At 41.9% G+C, this 13,394-nt stretch overlaps 1 protein-coding gene across 2 annotated transcripts in view; it reads left to right on the top strand.

Moving 5' to 3' along the window:
• CNTLN (centlein) overlaps positions 1-13,394 on the top strand; it is a 506,300-nt gene that overhangs the window by 431,037 nt on the left and 61,869 nt on the right. For both annotated transcript variants that reach the window (XM_075316500.1, XM_075316495.1), the window contains exon 24: positions 2,400-2,585. In XM_075316500.1, the coding sequence (XP_075172615.1) occupies positions 2,400-2,585 (186 nt within the window). The remainder of the gene's footprint in view (positions 1-2,399; positions 2,586-13,394) is intronic.

The following is a 13,394-nucleotide window of genomic DNA, read 5'->3' as shown; positions in this document are numbered from 1 at the left end:
GCTTGGTGCTTTGGCTGGATGCACGCTGTACAGAGAGAACAGCACGGCTCCCTTACCTGTGTAATAGCTGTATTCAGGGTACTAAAACTCATAATTATTCACTTCAATATGATTATCTCAAGGATCAGTATTGTAAGTCTGGAAAACACCTTTAAGCTAATGTAACATTAAATGTTGCTACTTTACAAAAAAATAAGTATCTCTTTATAAAGGGGGACCAAAGGGAAAGTGGAGTTGCCTAGACCCAACAAACCGAGCTAAACAAAAGATTCAAGTTAAAACTCTTTATAAATATACATATAATTCAATGACACAAGTAAAAATTTGCAATCATAGGTGGATTCAATTTATGAGAATTTCATAACAGGAACTTATAATATAGCTTAGCAGTGTCCATGGCCCCAAATGCCTATATGTACACTTGACAATGTCGGAAATGGTAAGTGATGTCTTTGGAGATTTCCTATAAAGGGGGCTTTACACGCTACGATATCGTTAATGTTTTATCGTCGGGGTCACGTCGTTAGTGACGCACATGCGGCGTCATTAACGGTATCGCAGCGTATAACACTTACCAGCGACATTAAATGTCCTCCAAAGTGGTGAAAATCGTTCACCATGGAGAGGTTCTCCTAAAACCAAAAATTGTTAATGGTTGTTTATAGATGTTGTGTGACACCGCAGGAGCGAGGAACCTCACCTTACCTGTGTCCGCCCGCAATGAGGAAGGAAGAAGGTGGGCGGGATGTTCGTCCCGCTCATCTCCACCCCTCCGCTTTTATTGGCCGGCCGCTTAGTGACGTCGCCGTGACGCCGAACGCACCTTCCCCTTGAGGGAGGGATTGTTCGGCAGTCACAGCGACGACGCCGACCAGGTAAGTGCGTGTGACGCTTGCGTACGATATCGCTAGCAATTGCTAGAAATATCGTAGCGTGTAAAGCCCGCTTAAGACTTGTCAGCTCCTGGACAACTTGTGGTTCTAATTGGTGGGGTTGATTGCACTGATAAATAATGTCTTTGAGGTTCTTAACTGGATTCAGGTCTGTGGAACATGAGGTTAATCATTAGCATCAACATCTTTGTCATGCAGGAACTGCTTACACACTTTGATCACGAGGCTAGTCTTTGATGTGCAACAAGATAAACTGTACCAGTTAATGGTCTGACCATGGCTCTGGGAATTTTCATCCTGATATATAACTAACATTGATGACCTAATCAAAGGATAGACCATCATTGTTAAAGTAGTGGACAACCTCTTTAAGCCTCAGTCAGATATTCGTGTATTACAATCCATGTTCAGACCGTAATACATGGAGTAGCCTTGAGCCTCTTGACCCAAACTTGACGGCCTCATGTACTCTTAAGAGACTATCAAGTTTGTGTAAGCCAATCACGATCCGTACATAAATTGTCTTACATGGATGTCTAAAAGAGGCTTTAGATACAGGTAATTTTAAGTAGTTATCTCATTATCATCTTAGGAAAATTCGCCATAGATCACCTCCTTCCCTCCCTGCACGATAACATTTGCATGGCCCAGAGAGCATGCTTAGAACATTCGCTCAGAGAACTCAATGAACTTCTCCAATCTATTTTTTCCTTTGATTCACGGAGAAACTAAGACACAAAAACAATCGCAATAGGATCTTAACTAGTATAAGAAGGGGTAAGGACCAGAGTATTAATTCCTCACCTGGGTTGGTTCTGTATGACACAATGACTAATGCATGCGTAGCAGGCAGCTGCAGATCCGCAGGTGATACACACCGAAACAAAACATGAAAAGGAGAAAAATATGGTTCATCTGTGCTGCCTCAAATGGACAAAAAGGGCTCCAAATAGCTTGGGTAGATTTATGGTGTATTAGTCTACTCGTATCAAGGCAATCCAGCCTTTGCCTCAGGACAAGATCAGGTCTTGGCCAGAGGAAGAAGATAGATTGTCTTGAAACGCGTAGACTGATAAACCATAACTCTACCCAAGAGGCTTGGAGTGCTTTTTGTCCATTTCAGGCAGCGCAGATGAACCGCATATTTCTCCTTATCATTTCCTATGGGTCTTATGACTGGTATAAAATATATTTCTGAATGTTAACAGAAGCTTTGAATGGCTGACCATACCCACCACTATCTACACAAAATATTTAAAAAAATAATTAAAAAATTGACAATCAGAAAATAAAACCTGATTAGAAAAAGATTAACTTTTACTTTGTTAAACAATGAATCTATAATTATTATTATGATCATTTTGGTGGGAAGTTGTAGCTTTGTATAAGAAAAACAGAGCTACCTTGTGTGTATACAAATTAAAGAGAATATCTACCTTTTATAATCTTTTAACACCAACTTTTTCTGCTAATTTTATTTTATTAACATAAGGCTGTTATTTGCAGAGCGGAAAAGTCAGTGACTTGGAAAGTAAAATGACTGAAGCTGAACGTACAATGTCGGAGCTGGAAAAGGCAGCCACACAACAAATGCACAACTTGGCAGTGAAGAGCGAGCAAGCCTTAGAGGGGCTGCAGAGCAAACTCCTGCATGGCAATAAGAGGATTGATGAGTTTGTCACATTTGTAACGGTATGTTGTTTATGTGCTTTCTCTTTTACTGCTGTTTCTGTGCAGGGTGCCCCTTTTCTTAATTATTCTAATATAGGTTTTATTTTTGTGGATGAAAAAAATGGAAATAAAGATCTGCATAAAAAAATGAACTATATACCAGAGACAGAGGTCCTTGCCCTGCTGATAAATCTACATAGCTTTTTTACTCTGCAAGTTCCATCCTTTCAGGGCCCGTTCCCACAATCACTGTTAGTTTTGGTCCAAAACGCTCCGTTGTACAGTACAAGCACAGTGGAAGGGATTTATAGAACTCTCATTCCCACTGTGCTTCTTTTTAATGCTATGTAAACTGACTTATGGCCTGGGTTTCCGAGCTGCAGCATGTCAATTTATTCTTGCGGAGATGCAAATGTTCTCAGCATCCTGATCATATGTAGTTGTGAACAACATAAATGAATGAATTAGTGATCAGACTGCTGATCCTTATAGTCCCCTAGGAGAAATTTAAAAAACCCTAAAAGTTCAAATACCCCTCTGTTGAAAATTAAAGGGTTAAAAAATATACACACATTTAGTATCGCTGCGTTCAGAAATGCCTGATCTATCAAACTATAAAATCAGTTAATCTGATAGTCAACAGCGTAACGGAAAAAATATTCCAAACTCCAAAATGACGTCTTTTGGTCGTCGCAAATTTTGCACAAAATGCAATAACAGGCAATCAAAATGTAGTATCTGCACAAAAATGATAAAATTAAAACGTCAACTTGAGACGCAAAAAAAAAGCCATCACTGAGCCCCAGATCCCAAAAAATGAGAATGCTACGGATTGCAGAAAATGGGACAAACTTCAGATTTTTTTTTTAACCCCTTTGATAAAAGTTAAGCTACATATGGTGTCTACAAACTCATACCGACCTGAGGCATCACACCAACACATCAGTTTTACCATATAGTAAACACGGTGAATAAAATATCCAACGTGGATTTATGTCTTTTTACATCAATTAAGAAATGTGCTCCTCAGAGCATCTGGGGGCATCACAGCTCTGGACCCTGACCCCAATCAGAAGACAATAAAACTTTCACACTGCTTATCTATGAACTGCTGCAATATTTATGGCCACAACAATTTGTCCCCTTGCCATACTGATCGTTCTGCTTCACATAACTTGTCTTATTTACTGCTCCATTCTTTGTCCTGTTGTGTATAAGTATATGACTCTTCAGATTTTGTGTTATAATGAGCGTGAGGAAGAGACCTGAGTAGTCTCGAAAACTTGCTATTATTACCATCTTTTCAGTTAGCCATTAAAAGGTATCAACCATTGAGTTCTCTCAATTCTTTTAAACAATTTGTATTTATTTATTTTTAAATATCCTAAAAACAATTCTGCACTTTTTTTTGCAATTTTTCTGCACTTGGAATCTTTTTGCCGTTTTCCAGTACACTATATATGGTAAAACTTATTGTTTCATTTAAAAGTACAATTTGTCTGCAAAAAAACAAGCCCTCATATGGCAAGATTAACGGAAAAATAAAAAAGTTGCATCTCTCTGAAGAAGGGGAGCCAAAAAAAAAAAGATGGAAAATCAGCCAGGGGTGAGAAGGGATTAACCTCTTCAGGACCTACGACTTAACGGTACGTCCTGAATCATGAAGCGGTGATCACCACCGGCTGCTGTGTTGAGCCCGTGGTGAGTCTTGCATGTCTGCTAATTTGAACAGTAGACATGTGTGCCTCGCAGGCGCCTGTTAACCCTAGAACACATACCTGGGGCCTCGCAGGTCTGCTAGGTCACTTGTTTTCTATTGTAGATTTCTATGGTTGCGCGTTCTAGAGTTAACCCCTTTAATTGCGTTATCAAAATGTGATTTCGTGATTTAAAGCGCTGCAGCGGGGAACGCACCTTTCCCCACCCAAACCGTTTTTTGGTTGTCGCAAATTTTGCACAAAATGCAATAATAGGCGATCAAAACGTAGCATCTGCGCAAAAATAGTACCATTAAAAACGTCAGCTTGAGACACAAAAAATAAGCCATGGCTGAGCCTCATATCCCAAAAAATGGAAACGGTGCAAAAACTGCACCACTGTTTTTGGACAAACTTCTCAATTTTTTTTAACTCCTATATAAAAGTAAAGCTGAACATGTTTGGTATCTATGAACTCTTACCGATCTGAGGCATTACACTGACATATCAGTTTTACCATATATGTAAGAATAAAAATGTTACGGCTCTCCGAAGGAGTAGAGTAAAAAAAACTAAACGGAAAATCGCCCGAGGGTGAAGGAGTTAATATGTGGTACGTGAAAGATCACTCAGAAGAGAAAAGATACCTTGGAGCAGTAAAGAAAGGGTCAATAAACAGATTGACTTCTGTCCCAAAGCTTAGACTCCAACAGATCTAACATTTCCTTTTGCTAAATTCTTTTTTTTACTATTTTTACCTACAATATGTAGGAATATTATTTTATGCCACTGCATTGTGCATAAAAGAAACAGCCCTGTGGACCTCTATAGATGGTGATCACAACCCCAGCAATCATGTCACTCGGGTATATATTAACCAGTACAAAAGTGGTCTAATTCTTATACCGTGCTGCAATTGATTTTATCTTTCTACACAAAGGCCTTTTTATCTCAAATATTGTTCAGAAATTTGTCTAAATCTGTGTTAGTGAGCACTTCTCCTTTACCGAGATAATCCATCCACCTCACAAGGGTGACATATCAAGATGCTGATTAGACACCATGATTATTGCACAGGTGTGCCTTAAGGTACCGTCACACTAAGCGACGCTCCAGCGATACCACCAGCGACCTGACCTGGCAGGGATCGCTGGAGCGTCGCGTTGCTGGTGAGCTGTCAAACTGGCAGATCTCAACAGCGACCAGTGACCAGCCCCCAGCCAGCAGCAACGCGTGGAAGCGATGCTGCGCTTGGTAACTAAGGTAAATATCGGGTAACCAAGCGCTTGGTTACCCGATATTTACCTTGGTTACCAGCGCACACTGCTTAGCGCTGGCTCCCTGCACTCCTAGCCAAAGTACACATCGGGTTAATAAGCAAACCGCTTCGCTTATTTACCCAATGTGTACTCTGGCTACGTGTGCAGGGAGCCGGCACTGGCAGCCTGAGAGCGGCGGACGCTAGTAACTAAGGTAAATATCGGGTAACCAAGCAAAGGGCTTCTTGGTTACCCGATATCTCCCTTGGTTACCAGCGTCCGCAGAAGCCGGCTCCCTGCTTCCTGCACATTCAGTTGTTGCTCTATCGCTGTCACACATAGCGATGTGTGCTTCACAGCGGGAGAGCAACTAAAAAATGGTCCAGGACATTCAGCAACAACCGGCGACCTCACAGAAGGGGCCAGGTTGTTGCTGGATGTCACACACAGGAACATCGCTAGCAAGATTGCTGTTGCGTCACAAAAACCGTGACTCAGCAGCGATGTTGCTAGCGATGTTGCTTAGTGAGACGTGGCCTTTAGGCTGGCCACAATAAAAGGACACTCTAAAGGCCGCTTTACAAGCAACGATATCGCTAGCGATATCATTAGCGATGTGACACGCCCAGATCGTTGCTACGAAATGCCGAGATCGCTCATAGGTCGTTTTGTAGCAGTCACACGTACCCATCTCACAAACGACGCTACATCGTTCAGCGATATATTGTTTGACCAAGGCGATCGTGTGGACACCATCACACAGCATTGCTCCTAACGATTCTGGCAACGTCAGAGGCGTATAATTGTCCATAGAATACACCCTGGCATGACACCAAAGTAGCAATATGTCTGCTACGTTTGCAACGACGAACAATATTTTAAAAATGAACGACGTGTCAACGATCAACGGTTTTCGCTAGTTTTGCGATCGTTCGGAGTCGTTCGTAGGTGTCACACGCAACAACGTCGCTAACCGTGAGCCCAACGACATATCATCAGATAAATCGTAGCGTGTAACAGGGCCATTAGATTTGCAGTTTTACAGTATTGGGAGGGTCTGGGGGATCAGTAAACCATTCAGTATCTGGTGTGACCATCATTTGCCTCATGCAGTGTAACACATCTCCTTCTCATAGAGGTGATCAGGTTGTTCATTGTGACCTGTGAAATGTTGGTTCACTCCTCTTCAATGACTGTGTGAATTTGCTGGATATTGGCAGGAACTTGAATACTGTTGTATACGCTAAACCAGAGCATCCCAAACATGCTCAATGGGTGACATGTCCAGTGAGTATGCTGGCCATATAAGAACTGAGATATTTTCAACTTCCAGGAATTGCGTACAGATCCTTGCAATATGGGGCTGTGCATTATCATGAGGTGATGGTCGCGGATGAATGACACAACAATGGGCTTCATGATCTCATCACAGTATCTGTGTGCATTCAACATCGCATCAATACAATACACCTGTGTTCTATCTACATCTAATATATAAAGTTCAGTGTATGTATGTGTGTATATCCGCTAAAGGTATCCGCACCGTCGCATTTACAATCACAGAAAGTAAACGTGAAACGGATTGTAAATCCGCGCCAAGGACTCAGAGGATTCAAAGGAGATTTATGCTTCTTTTATTGGCATGCACATGACATGTGCATGGCAATAAAAGAAGCATAAATCTCCTTTGAATCCTCTGAGTCCTTGGCGCGGATTTACAACCCGTTTCCCGTTTACTTTCTGTTATCAGCCAAATTTGGGACTGCTGCCGGACTTGGATTCCTACATGCGTGCATAGTGGTTGTGACTGGCACAACCAATATAGGTGAGTCTAATACTTGTTTTCACCCTTTCCATCACCTGGGTAAGACCCTATTGCGCTTTCTTTTCCACAGACTCCTCATGTGACCCAGGGAACGTCATAGACTAAGTTTTGATGGGAAAAATTGACCCCGCGCTTTACAGTTAGGGGGTCACACGCTACAATATATCTGGCGATATGTCGTCGGGGTCACTGATAGCTACGAGCAACTGTTAACGAGCAAAAATACTCATCTTATCGTTGCTCGTTGACACGTCGCTCATTTTCATAAAATCATTCCTCCTTCTGCGCGCCGGTTGTTCATTGTTCCCGAGGCAGCACACATCGCTCCGTGTGACACCTCGGGAACGACGAACTGCAGCTTACCTGCGGCCGCCGGCAATGCGGAAGGAAGGAGGTGGGCGGGATGTTACGTCCCGCTCATCTCCGCCTCTCCGCTTCTATTGGGCGGCCGCTGTGTGACGTCGCTGTGACGCCGAACGTCCCTCCCCCTTCAGGAAGAGGATGTTCGCCGCCCACAGCGAGGTCGTTCGGGAGGTAAGTACGTGTGACAGGGGTTAACGACTTTGTGCGACACGGGCAACAAATTGCCCGTGACGCATAAACGATGGGGTGGGTGCGATCGCACGATATATTGTCCCGTGTAACGCCGCCTTAACGCTCCAAAATCCTGCTTACATTAAACTGAATGGAGGTGGGAGCTATAGGCTATTAATAGCAACTGTCAGTGGTTGCTATAGGAACAAAATAAACTGTTAGTATAAGAAGCTTATGTGTGAGGTAATATGATGTTGATGGGGAGACGGATAGAGAGAGACAGAAAAAGACAGACAGACAAAGACTCACGTGGAAAGAGACGGCCGGGCAAAGAGACGGCCGGGCAAAGAGACGGCCGGGCAAAGAGACGGCCGGGCAAAGAGACGGCCGGGCAAAGAGACGGCCGGGCAAAGAGACAGCCGGGCAAAGAGACAGCCCTGGAAAGAGACAGCCCTGGAAAGAGACAGCCCTGGAAAATGAAAGCCCTGGAAAGAGACAGACGGACAAAGAGCCAGCCCTGGAAAGAGCCAGCCCTGGAAAGAGACACTTGGGGAAAGAGACAGCCCTGGCAAAGAGACAGAAAGACAGACACACATATAGAGACAGACACAGAGATAGAGAGAGACAGGCAGACACAGAGATGGAGACAGACTGATACAAATACAGACAGAGAGATAGAAATAGACAGACAGAGATATAGACACAGACAGACAAAGATTAAGACAGACAGAGAGACAGACAGCGACACACAGACAGAGACTGGGAGAGAGACTGAGAGACAGTTACGCCCGGGTACTACAGCTAGTCTAATACATAAAGCTGAGTGTGTGTGTGTGTGTGTGTGTGTGTGTGTCCGCAAAAGGAATTTGCACCGTCGCATTTACAATCACGAAATTTTACACAGACACCTTATGTGACTCAGGGAACGTCATAGACTATGTTTTGACAGGAAAATCTAACACTGCGCTTTACAATTACTCTCCGAAACACCTGTCTCCATTTAAGTTAATGGAGATAGGAGCTACAGATTATTAATAGGAGCTGTGAGTGGTTGCTATAGAAACAAAATAAATTGTTAGTATAAAAAGTTTATGTGGGAGGTAATAAGATGTCCGTGGGGAAAAGGATAGAGACAGACAGAGACTGACTGGGAAAGAGACAGTCAAAGAGACAGACAGAGGAAGGCAGACCGGGAGAGAGAGAGACAGAGAGGGAAAGAGAGACAGAGGGGGGAAGAGATAGAGGGGGAAAGAGACAGAGGGGGAAAAGAGACAGGGGCACAAGAGACAGACCTGGAACGAGACAAAGAGATAGAGAGACTGATACAGAGACAGACAGAGAGATAGACACAAACAGACAGAGACAGACAGACATGGATAGAGACTAACAGACAGACAGGGACAGAGACAGGGGCAGAGACAGACACACAGACAGACAGGCAGAGACAGACACACAGACAGAGCCACACACACACACACACACACACACACACACACACACACACACACACACACACACACACACACACAGACACACAGACAGAAAGAGATAGACAGACAGACAAGACTGGGAGAGAGACAAAGAGGCAGTTACTATCCCAGGTAACGCCCGGGTACTACAGCTAGTACACATATACAGACAAAACTAGATCTCCACTAGTCCTGGATTGTAAGGCTATGTTCACACACTGCATGTTTTGCTGTGTTTTGGTGCATTTATGAGGTAACAAAGATGCACCCAAATGCATGCATTTCCTTCCTCCAGCAAAGTCTATGAGATTTCTATTTTGCTGTCCACACAGTGCATCTTTTTTGGCTGCGTTTTTCATGATGCAGCATGTCAATCCTTTTTGTGTTTTTGCCAGTCAATAGATTTGACTTAAAAAACGCATCAGGAAAAATGTGGTAAAAATGCATCAAAAACGCATGCATTTTTTTGGATGCGTTTTTGCCATGAGTGCGTTTTTTGGGACCAAAAGAGCTGCATTTTTGTGGTCAGGAAAAGATGCAGTGTGTGAACATAGCCTTACTGCAAGGGTACGTTCATACAACCATATTTTCAATCCGAGTGCTGGACATGAAGAAACAGACACCGCAGGTATAGCACTAGGACTGAAGTCTGCCTCTGATGGTCTCTCAGCCTGTCTCGGTGAGTAGAGTGCTGTGTCGGGGCTTGTAGTGTGCTGCAGTGAGGACGTGCTAACTCTGTGGAGGAAAATATATGCTCATAACTGGAGGAAAGCTTGTAAAAATCCTAACCCGAAGAGAAGAAACCACAAAAAAAATCTATGTCTCAATTACTTGTGTGCGCCACAATCGCATGGTAATATATTAGTGCAACATAAGAAGTAAAGAGACATTTGTGGCACGTAGTCCAGGACAACCTTGTCACTTTAATTCTCTCTATTTGTTTTGTGAAATGTTGGTTGTATGTAATGAATGATCTCTCCAGCCTTACTGGGTGTGGGAGGCTCTATCTGGGAATGATTGACTGGTTCACTCCCTGCTCCTATCTACGTCTTGTCTTCCCACTCTTTAGTTAGGTGCTGCCTAGGTCCTTCATCTTTATTACTGGCAGTGTTTTATTTGGATAGATCGCTGACATATTGCAACAAGGTTAATGGAGAGAAGTAGACAGGATTATTAGCATACAAAATATTAGATGCGTAAATACAAACCGGTACGGTGCTTTGTATATGCCCTTCAGCATAAGAAACACTGCACTTGTGGAATCTCAACTGTTTGACATCCGCTCTCTAACTTTTTTGGTTGTTGGTTTTAATGGGGGGAGGTTATTTGCAAATAGCTCTGTGGGCCACTATGGAATTTAGATATCTGCGATCGGTCCACTGTGCTTTTATGAATTTTCGACACTTTCTCTGTAATAAAAAGAACGTTTGTGTAATTTATAGGAGATAAGGGGATGTCTCCTTCTGTCATATAAAATATTTTATCTTGCTTTGTTAGACATGACAGAGCCACTCATCTATGCTGTATTATCACCAGCATTATTCAACATGACATCTCTTGGGCCCCGGAGACGGCTCACATTTTACTTTATCAGTAAGCTGTGACTATCCACCTCGGTGCCCTGAAACAAGCAAACTCTTGAGTGCTCAGCTTTGAATTATACTCCGAAGACTCTGTTTGCATTTTACATGCGTCTGGTTCATTGATATTATAGGCTGCGACGCACAAACACGCTTACATGGCTTTGATACTGCTCTACAGTTGTTTGGTTATGGCCAAGTCAATCTAACAAGAACCAGTACAAAAAGCAGCCATTTATTATTTGTTTTTCTTTTGTTTTGTTTTTATATAGATGAAAAGCTGTTAATTGTCATGGATATTCTAGTTTAACATTGCTTTGCATAATATTTCAATAGGCTATGATATTACAGAGGGTACTAAAAAGGATATATTCTAGAGTGGCATGCAAACGTTTGGGCACCCCTGGTCAAAATTACAGTTAAGCAAGTTTTGGATGAAATGATCTCTAAAAGACACAGTTAAAGATGACACATTTCCTTTTTATGCAAAGAAAATAAAAAAAATATATATTATATATCCAATTTTTTTTTTTTTCATCCTTTACATTTTTAAATTAACGAAAATGTACATAAGGAATAGTTTGAGGAACCTACATGGTTAGTACCTAGTAGCACCACTATATGTATCACAGCTTGTAAACTCTTTTTGTTGCCAGCCAAGAGTTTTTTCAATTCTTTTTGAGGGATTTTCATTCATTCTATCTTGTAAAAGTCTTCCAATTCTGTGAGATTCCTGGGTCCTCTTGCATACAATGCTCTTTTGATGTCTAGTCACAGATTGTCAATAATGTTCAAAGCAGGGGACTGTGAGGGCCATTGTAAAACCTTCAGCTTGCGCCTTTTGAAGTAGTCTATTGTAGAAGCCATCCTCTTTGCAACTTCAGCTTTTTTACAGATGGTATTATGTTTGCATTAAGAATTAGTTTAAATGTCATTGAATCCATTCTTCCCTCTACTAGGAAATGTTCCTTGTGCCATTGCTCCACCCCCATGCTTAATGGTTTGCGAGATATTCTTTTCCTGAAATTCTGTGCCCTTTTTTCTCCACACATACCTTTGATCATTGTGGCCAAAGAGTTCTATTTTAAACTCATTGGTCCACAGGACTTGTTTCCAAAATGCATCAGGCTTGTTTAGATGTTTTTTCCATACGTCTGAAGCTGAATTTTATGGTGAGGATGCAGGAGATTTTTTTTTTCGATGACTCTTCCATGTTGGCCATATTTGTGCAGATGTCTCTGAACAGTAGTACAATGTACCACTTCTCCAGAGTCTGCTAAATCTTCCTAAAGGTCTTTTGCAGTCAATCAGGGGTTCTGATTTGTCTCTCTAGCAATCTTACAAGCAGCTCTCACAGACATTTTGCTTGGTCTTCCAGATCTTATCTTGACCTCTACTGTCCTTTTTAACTTCCATTTCATAATTACATTTTGAACTGAGGAAAGAGCACTTGAAAACTCTTTGCTATCTTCTTATTGTCGTCTCCTGCTTTGTGGGTCTCCACCTTTTTCATTTTCAGAGTGCTAGGCAGCTGCTTAGAAGAACCCATAGCTGCTGTTTTTGGCACAAGGTTAGAGCAGGCTGGGGTGACATTTGCATCACATGGCCTTTCCTAACCATGATAGTAAACAAGCTATTACCCTAACAAGCTAATTAAGGTCTGAAATATTGGTCAGTTATCTGTGCGCAAAAATATCCAACGGTGTCCAAACATTTGCGTCGACCCATTTTACTTTTTGTCATTTTTAAAATGTAAAATGTATTTTTTTTGCCTTAAACGCTTAGCAAATGTGTCATCTTTAACTTTATGCCTTTTAGAGATCATTTTATCTTCAACTTACTTAAATGTTCACAATAACTATAATTTTGACCAGGGGTGCACAAAATGTGTGATAGCAGCAGTGCATGTAGATAAAACTGTGCTTGTCATATGTAGTTGTGTTTCTATGCATATATAGTGCAGGGTCACCCAGTGAAAATCTGAAAAAACAATAAGGATTGTGTTTTTATACAGTAGCTCAGCGGTTACCACTTTGGTGCAGAATTAGTATCTGATCAGTGAGAACATCAGCATGGAGCAAACATGGTCTCAGTGTATGTGGGTTTCCTCACAAACGCCAAAACCATATCTATTGACTACATGACTATCTGTACAATCAACCTTTGTGTCTATCCTTGACCTATGGAAATAAGATTGTAAGCCTCACGTGTGACCTGGATGTCCCCATGGAGCCGTACACAACTGCAGAATATGCTTCTGCTATAAAAGCAAAGAGAAGATAAGGACTTAGTTTTTAGAATTATAACAATGTCATAATAATCATTTTTATTTCTATAGCGACAACATATTGCACAGCACTGTAGCATTTAGTGAGCTCGTGTTGACCAATGAAAAGGGGTCTGTTATGTTGAATGTTCATTCTCCCTTGTTTCCCTTAAAATGAATCTGCCACCTAATCTGAGAGC

Source organism: Anomaloglossus baeobatrachus, chromosome 1, assembly GCF_048569485.1.
Source record: "Anomaloglossus baeobatrachus isolate aAnoBae1 chromosome 1, aAnoBae1.hap1, whole genome shotgun sequence".
Classification (NCBI taxonomy): domain Eukaryota; kingdom Metazoa; phylum Chordata; class Amphibia; order Anura; family Aromobatidae; genus Anomaloglossus; species Anomaloglossus baeobatrachus.
Note: the sequence above shows the minus strand (reverse complement) of the source record. Positions and strands in the feature narration are given on the sequence as shown.